Raw genomic sequence first — 8,370 nt, forward strand, 5'->3', positions numbered from 1 at the left:
ATTAGTAGTAAAATTACCTTTTAATATCCTTTTTAGCATAGTAAAATTACCTTTTAATCTCCTTGCGGTATATTGCATTAGTAGAATAGAATTGTTGACGTGAAAAAAAAATGGATTAAATATTTCACTTGCTTAAGTATAGAAATCCTTATATAACTTTTTAAAGGGTAAAGAACGGGATGCTAATTCAACCGTTGGATCCACCCGGATGCGTAAAGCTCCACCAAGCTCCCGTTATCTACGTCAGAAGGCTTGCCATTATTGTACAGTGATTTGTTTATTCATGGATTTGGGTCAGATGAGATGGCGTTGACCGCGCGCTTTGGAAGACGTCAGTAGGTTGCTTTCTCCGCTTTCACGCTATAACGAGTAGTTGACTAAATAGGGGTGACGAGGATATCAGAGTCTGTAAATTGCCATAAAAAAGAAGAAATGATACGGGAAAACCGACAAAAATGATTAAGCTAAAGTATAGCCGACGTAATTGGATTTAATTGACTTGGTCTGTATCCAAGTTAAGACTTGTATCTCAAGATTAATGAAATGGGTTTACTTACAAAAATAAATTAAAAGAGCGACGACTTAATCAATGCTTCATTTAATAAATATCATGATCTTTTCATCCAAGTTGATGAAAACTGACAGCCGGCAACAAACACCGTCTTGACTTTGGTGCGATAGAGATAGAGATAGAGATGTTCGACTTTAAATGAAGGATTAAGCATGATTTAGTTTGGTGATAACATCAATGTCATGGATCCTCATGCTTCATATTCACGATGACACAGAGAAAAACAATGCAGCATAGATAGGCTTGTTTTATCACAATATCATATGTAGAGAATCTTATTCTATTTGTTAATTTATATAAACTAAAAATAATTATTTTAGTCAAGAATCTTGAGGCCTAACATCAAGTTGAGACTTGGCAAAAGATAAAAAGTGTTCAAATACTGTTCAACTACGCTGCAAACCTAAAAACAACACATACTTTGAGGAGCAAAAAAGGCTCTCCCAAACGCCATAACACACGATGACTAGGTCCATTCAAATGCACATGGAGAGGCATGTGCTCCCACTTCATCCAAGTACACTTGGTTGCATTTTCTACAAGTCAAAACTTGAAAGATGAACAAAAGCGACTTCCACAGATAATAATTCAAGACAATTAAAGTCAGGAGAGGGAATTCTGATGTAGAATTCAATGTAGATGTTTAGATGGTTATCTCTAAGCTCCATGATGTAGAATAAGTCATCATTTTCTTTTGCTTGTGGTTTAGGTGATGTAGGAGTTCAGAATATGTGACGAGACAGAAGAAATAGCGTACATAGAGTAGATGGGATCCAATGCGATTTGCCGTCAAATTCCTCAGTTCAGCTGTCTTTACAGGAGCGGCTTAATCGGCCAGAATACCACGACGTCAGAGGATTGCACATATCAATGGAAAACAGGGGAAGACGAGCTGATACCATATCATCCCCCTCATTATTTTCCTCTTTTCCTTCTTGATGCGATTTCTGATGCCCAGGCTTTGCCTATATCAGTCTGAAATTTACCTGCAAAGCATATGACATTTTAGTGTGGAAGAGAAATTTAGGATGGACAATTTCAACAAGCATCTTTTACTTAGGAGAGTTGCAGCTCCAAAAACCGACTCATGTAAAATCCCAAAGGAGTGAGAGGGTTAAAATACACACCATGGTCTAAGAAAGATCAACCCATATTCTTTTCTATACATAAAGACTACTAAGAACTGAGCGCTGTACATTAAGATCAAACTAATGCATTCGGTACGGAAAGACTTGGTCGTTTGGCCTTCATAGTTGCATAAAATATGTGTTCTGATTGATAAAAGTTGGGACTAATCTTAAATTTAAGATATGAAACAAACACTAGAAACTATCAATTTTAAAATATCAAGGACTGAAACTGGATGAATCATGCATAATTTTAATAACAAATAATATTATTAAAGTAACGATAAAAATAAGAGAAATCATTTTAAACAGTATGGATATATGCAAGGAGGAGATGCAGATTCTCGGATTAAGACGAAGCGAGTGAGTTAAATTAAGATTTGTTGTGCAAAGAAAGTAGGAGAACACCAAAGAAAATCTATAAGAGTCCATAAAAAACATATGGCTGCTTTTCGGTTTGATTGGTAATATTGCCCTAAACAACTTTCAATCACCAGAAAACATCCATTAGCCAACCCATATAATTTAGACTTTATGGTTTGCTATTGTTTTTTTCTATTTTATTAGTTCTCCTAAGAGATTTGTTCTTAAAAGCTTGGAAGAATAAAGGTTTCTTTTGGCAAGGTTTGCCTTTATTATAAAATAAATTGGTCCAATGCCAGAAAAGAACATGGATGGTACAGGTCTTGACAAAAGTATTTAGCTGTTAAAATTTCTCTAGTGGGCACAAAGCTCATACCTGCAGTAGACTCAAAAAATTCTTCCAGATCAATTCCTTGCTCTGCATTGATTAGTATCCAACACAAATCAGAAAAGTTCAACCAAATTTAGAGGATAGATAATATTGTTTATTTATAATGAAAAAAAACATACTCGGATAAGTGATTTCACTAAATAGAAGTTATACAAGAGCTGCATAGACTTGCACAAAAAGCAAGTGCAGCACAACATATAAGCTGCCAGTGAGCAAGCCAAGGAGAAAGAGCTAATTCCTTTCTAAGCTTTATGTCACTTTGACAATGTCGTTGAAATTTCACATGATGCACAAAATTTATGCGTGTCTTGAAGTTGAAAGAGACTTGAAGATGACAGCTTCAAAGTTCAACATTCCAGTCCAAAATGATTTGTTGCAATAAAATAACATATGAATATCATATAGTTCAAACTGGGCTGGTTTAATGAACATTGTTGGAGATAGTCCCTATTAAATTTGTAGTCACAAACAGTTTCCCCATACCTATCGGTTCTAAGCTTAACAAAAATCCTCAACCTCTTACACCTCATTTTTATAATTAACATGTCATATTCCTCTCAGATCAATTGTTCAGTACATGAATATTGTGATCCACAAGAAAGTGCAAACAGTCATTCAATTACCAGAACAAATGTGCAAAACCTTACCATCTTCATATTCTAGAGCTTGAAGAATCATCTCAACCTGTACAAGAAAGCAATTATTGAGTTCCAAAGGGCCTGACAGATAAACTAGTGCACAAAGTAGTGAGAGAATGAACTTAAAGATTACTTTGGTGATAATTTGATCATTATCTAGGGGGAAAATTTTAAGAGCTACCATACACACCTTGAGGGGGAAAAAATTCAAAATTTAAGAGTGCAAAATTAATTGAAACCTTTTAGATGACACAAACTCTAAAAAATAACTAGTGAGATCAATGAACAGAAAACACCATAATAAAAAAAATTTACAAGCAAAGTATATCAATGTTGTAGGTCAAGGGATCATATAAACAAATGAATGATGTAGGTGAGAAAAAAAACAGATGTCTGAATGTTGATTCACTATCTCAAAACACAGAAAAAATGCTACTGTTCTAAAATGTTTCAGACTGAAGAAGATGATAGTTGAGGGTGATATATTTAGTTGCCTATTTGATATTGTGGAAGTTAAGCATGTAGTCTAGTCAGAAATTGGAAAAAGAGGCGACTCCAAATTGACATATAAGAGTTAAATATATTACATACTTAAGAACAGTACAATAACTGATATCAACACAAAGGACACCTAACAAAATCAAATATGGTAAAACAACTGATATCACCAGAGAAGATTGGATATACTGGTTCAATCACAATATCTACCTAGAGAGCTCTTGAACTTGGAACTATCTCTATTAGAAAGGTAATTCTAAGCAAAGCACAAAGTTCAGCTCTTCCCTACAACAGCACTCCTCTTGATAATAACATGTAGAAATGTACCTTGTCAAAATCCTTGACTAACTTTGCTTCTGGAGAAGAATTATCTTCATACTCCATCCACAACTCATCTATTTCTTTAGCTGCAAAGTATAAGAAAATATGTAAACACAAGAACTTGCTGCAAACCTGAAGCAACAAGTTAAAATCATACTTAAAAATATGATAACATTCTTTAGAACACTATGCTGGGGAGAACTTGTTCCGATATTGTTCATACCACTGAAACAAATTAGATTTAAAAAATAAATAATGAAAACATTCTTTGTGGAATTAGATCTACCACTCAACTTGTTTGTAAGACCAAGCAAAAATGAATCCTGGACCTTCAGCAATGTATTGTCACGAATGGTCGTCGCGCACCCGCAACAACTCCGTTCAACGAACCGTTCGTCGCTCTCATCTACATATACAGCTACTTGACAGCCTGTTTTGCCTTGGTTTTGAGTCATTTTGCTTGTAAAAATGTAAGTTCGAACAAGTTGCAGCGCTACAAAGCGACCGCTCACCGAACCGAGCAAAACAACCCCAAAACAGCTCCATTTTCGTGTGTCGCGGGCTATTTTCTATAGCCCACCTCCGCTCACCAAAACGTCAACCATCTCAGCCCCTTTGAACCCCCCGAGTGGCACAGGGCTGGATGGGGCTTCGGTATAGTGTCGGGCGTTGAACAACCTTTTGCAAGTTCGCACGTTACCTTTGACGGGAACTTGTTGTCACGCCCGACACCCGGTGAGCAGCTGTTTGTGGACTTGCAGCTATTCGTTCAACCCTCTAAAGTCCTTGTTTCCCCCCTCTCCCTCTTTTCTCTCATGCACGCAAGGTGCTCGCTAAATTGCTTGTAAAGCTTCCCCTCTTTTCGCGAGACATCGGGACTTGTCCGTCGCTCGTTCTTTCGAACTAATCAAATTTCTCTTTTACAGGTCCTTCAGGACCTGCGAGAGGTTACAAGTGGGCTGATCTTTGCGAAGCAATATCGCAAGGGCGAAGCACGACTTAGGCAATGCAAGCTAAGTTCGCGTCTTTGCCGCAAGGGTGCCTCGCGACTTAGGCAACGCAAGCTAAGTTCGTGTCTTGGCCGCAAGGGTGCCTCACGCCTTAGGCAATTCCAGCTAAGGCCGTGACAGTATGTTCCACAATATACTTGAAAATATCAAGATGAGAAAGTATATAAGGATGAATGAGCATTCACACGCATGGTCTGCCTAACCGATCCATACCGGTGTATCGACCGATTGTCGGTACGATATGTACCGAGCTGTATTGAGCCATACCGAGCATAACGACACACGATACATGGGAGTATACCGATGTACCGCCTATACCAGTCTCCTATCGGACCAATATATACCGCCTATACCGAGTGGTACATTACAGTACAACAAACCTTATTCACACGTTCATATAATGTTGATCTCAATACCAAGTCATGGGTGCTAAAATAAATAAGAGGGATATGAAAAGCAGACTAGTTATTATGTTGTACAGCTGACAGAAAAAAGGCATTCAACATTGTGCATGAAAAAGTATACCACAAGGCAATTTGCGTTATTCATATCAAACCAACATTTACCTGCAATTGACATGCTAAGAATGAGATAGAGGATGATGCAATTTGCTCTTACAAAGTCACTATCTGTATTGTTTGTTTATCATATGGTGGACTTGCATCATGGTTTCATGCAACCAAAAGCAATAGAGGACTAAAAGATCTTTCACTATAGAGAATGTCAACAAGAGCTTTGCTTGGAGATATTCCTCTTCAGACTTGTTTAACATGTCCTATGATTCATGTTCATCACTAGTCCATGCATCAATCTTTCTCCTTCTCTTGGTGTTGGCAATGCAGTGCTTTTATGTGTGTTCGAGTTGGTCAAGCACACCATTTACCTATTTCGCATAGGTTAAACAGTGGTCTTTGGTCATACTTGTGAACCATGTTTTGCCATTTTGTAACATTTTGGACATTCAACATTATATGCTAACAGCGGGGACAGTGAGTTTGTTGCAGGCCAGATATTTTGGTAGTTTTTGCCAAACAAGCAAACATAGAATATGGATCAACCGATGTTGTTAGAAAGCATGGGTACCCCATCCAAAGTTGGAAAAAAATAAAGTACTGAGAACATATATGATAAGAACTTGTGGTTGTATATATTGGATAATAAAACTGGAATACACTTTCTGATACTGCTTCAACAAATTTTGCGTGCATACATCAGTGAGCAATGCTTATCAAAGCTGACTTCACTTTATTTTCAATTAGAATCAACACTGAGAAAGAAGACACAAAGAAAATAGTGACTTGGAAACATAGCTTCAGTTTAGATCTCTATATGTAACAAGGGAAAAGACCTTCATATACCTCTAGATCCCCCACCAAGTAATTTGCACATGTAGTCCAAGGCTTCGCGCTCCCTTCGACTCTTTTCCAACTTTGGTACACCATCAGTTGGAGTTATGTCGCCAACAATAGCTAATGGAAAAGTTGATCAAAACAACAGAAATCAAATAAAGCAAAAAAGAAAGTAATATGTTTTTGAAGGTAGGACCAGTGGAGGTCAATAAAACAAAATGCTGTCTTAATAAAGATCCTAGCATTGTTATTTTCAAAATCATCAATTTGACCTCTAAAAGACTAGTATCTACCAATTTGACAAGATAAATATATATACAAGGCAACATTGTATCATTAAAAGCATCAAGCAAAAAAACCTTGGTATTTGTGGTCTATATTTTGCTAGTTTCCTTTTCACTTTTTACAGATTGTTTAAATACTACCAACCTAAAAATCTTTTATCAAGTAAGATTGTTCATAGTATAGCATATCCTCCAATAGAATAAGTACAAACATATAACTAAAGGAAAATGAACCAAGCCATGATTTAAGAGTGCCATGATTCTAAGCATACCAACAATAATAACAAATCATAAGGTCCCAAATACTAGATTACACCACTTAGAAAGTATACAAGAAAGAAAAGTTCATAATCTTTAAATCAATGTAGTTGCAGACTTTTGGGGCTCGCCTAAGTTACTAATTGGTGGATCTGAGCAGGCGAATAAAAATCAAATGGCACAAAAATGACAACACAAGAAAGGGATTATCCAAAACCAAAGATCTACCGTCTTACCCTCGGCGATATCATGCACGAGCGCCATCTTCACACACCTAATCAACAAGAAGAGCCACGTAAAGTGTTAGAGAATCCATGGAAACATGACCCGCGGGCGGCTCTCGGATCGCGGAAACCCTAACCTATCTCGATCGACCCCGGGAATGTCCTGGAACACGAGGGACATGATGCCCATCCGGTACATGTGGTCGGCCACCGACTCCGGCTCTCGCACGCCGCGCCGCACCCATCCGGCTCTCTTCGTGGTCTGAGGAGCACCGGGCCGAGACCCCCAAAGCATTAAGCGAACGCCATGTTCAAGAAAGAAAGGAGTGTCCGAGAGGGGAGCTCACCTTGAGGCGGTGGCAGAGGGAGAGGAAATCGACGGCGGAGGAGGAGGAGGGGGGAGGGGCGGGGGGATCGGGCGAGGCCATGCGGACCGCGAGATGGGAGATCCGACGGAGGGGACTGAGACCGGTGGAGAGCACAGGGAGCAGCGACTTAGCGCAGACGGCGCCTCTCCCACCCATTTCCTTTCCAACCTTCCCTCTTTAGGCTTTAGATAAGCGCGCATGCATCGCGGAAGCCGCCATTTATCTTTAGTTCAATTATATTATCATTTTTATTTCCATTTCACATTTTACTATATATTTCTTTCCCTCCCCAATTAATTATTTGATGTCTTTTCCTTAAGGTTTACTAAATCATTGAGATGTGATTTTATATATGTTATTGGGAGAATATATAAATTAATATTGAGAATATATGTTACTATTTTCTAATAAAAATAATATATTTTTATTAATATTATCGAAATGACAAGGTTTAGTATCCTCATGTAGCCTATTGGTACTGTCACTACAAAGATTGCACCTATTAGATCAATTGATTGGTTGGACGATACTGTGGAGACTTAAGGTGACTCCTATGATCAACTTTTAGTGGATCACTTTCATTATTTTTCTACTTGATAATTACTAAATTCACCAATTTTAATTCCTCCATTTGACGGTTTACTAAATTCATGTTTGTCATTTTTTTGTATTCAAAAGAAAAGATAGATTTATCTAATCATGAAAGTGATTTATCTAAATTCATGTTTGTCATTTTTTTGTATTCAAAAGAAAAGATAGATTTATCTAATCATGAAAGTGATTTATCTAAATTCATGTTAGTTCAAGATATCTAATCATAAAAAGATAGATTTATCTACAAATGGATTACCTGATTACATTGATAAAAATAATATAAAATTATGAATGATGTCAGTTAAGATAAAAAGGGTTTTATGTCATTCATCGTTGTCCAAATGCATGGTAGCTTAAGTGTCAATGCTTCATAA

At 37.4% G+C, this 8,370-nt stretch overlaps 1 protein-coding gene across 1 annotated transcript; it reads right to left on the reverse strand.

Moving 5' to 3' along the window:
• Positions 1-1,129: 1,129 nt before the first annotated feature.
• On the reverse strand, positions 1,130-7,598 carry LOC103995691 (uncharacterized). Its single transcript, XM_009416344.3, has 8 exons — positions 7,382-7,598; positions 7,172-7,296; positions 7,047-7,084; positions 6,278-6,388; positions 3,916-3,995; positions 3,100-3,136; positions 2,438-2,479; positions 1,130-1,557 (listed from the first exon to the last, which is right to left on the reverse strand). The coding sequence occupies exons 1-8, from the start codon at positions 7,556-7,558 to the stop codon at positions 1,487-1,489; spliced, it is 681 nt and encodes a 226-aa protein (XP_009414619.2). The 5' UTR covers positions 7,559-7,598; the 3' UTR covers positions 1,130-1,486.
• Between the last annotated feature and the right edge of the window lie 772 nt (positions 7,599-8,370).

Source organism: Musa acuminata, chromosome BXJ3-1, assembly GCF_036884655.1.
Source record: "Musa acuminata AAA Group cultivar baxijiao chromosome BXJ3-1, Cavendish_Baxijiao_AAA, whole genome shotgun sequence".
Lineage (NCBI taxonomy): Eukaryota > Viridiplantae > Streptophyta > Magnoliopsida > Zingiberales > Musaceae > Musa > Musa acuminata.

What these genes read in the sequence shown, in the direction of transcription:
- LOC103995691 (XM_009416344.3), bottom strand. Translation starts at nt 7,558, where the DNA reads ATGGGTGGGAGAGGCGCCGTCTGCGCTAAGTCGCTGCTCCCTGTGCTC. An exon ending in CGTGCATGATATCGCCGAGG is followed by an intron (nt 6,389 to 7,046) that starts GTAAGACGGTAG and finishes CTTTTCCATTAG; the next exon opens with CTATTGTTGGCGACATAACT. An exon ending in AGCTCTAGAATATGAAGATG is followed by an intron (nt 2,480 to 3,099) that starts GTAAGGTTTTGC and finishes TAATCAATGCAG; the next exon opens with AGCAAGGAATTGATCTGGAA.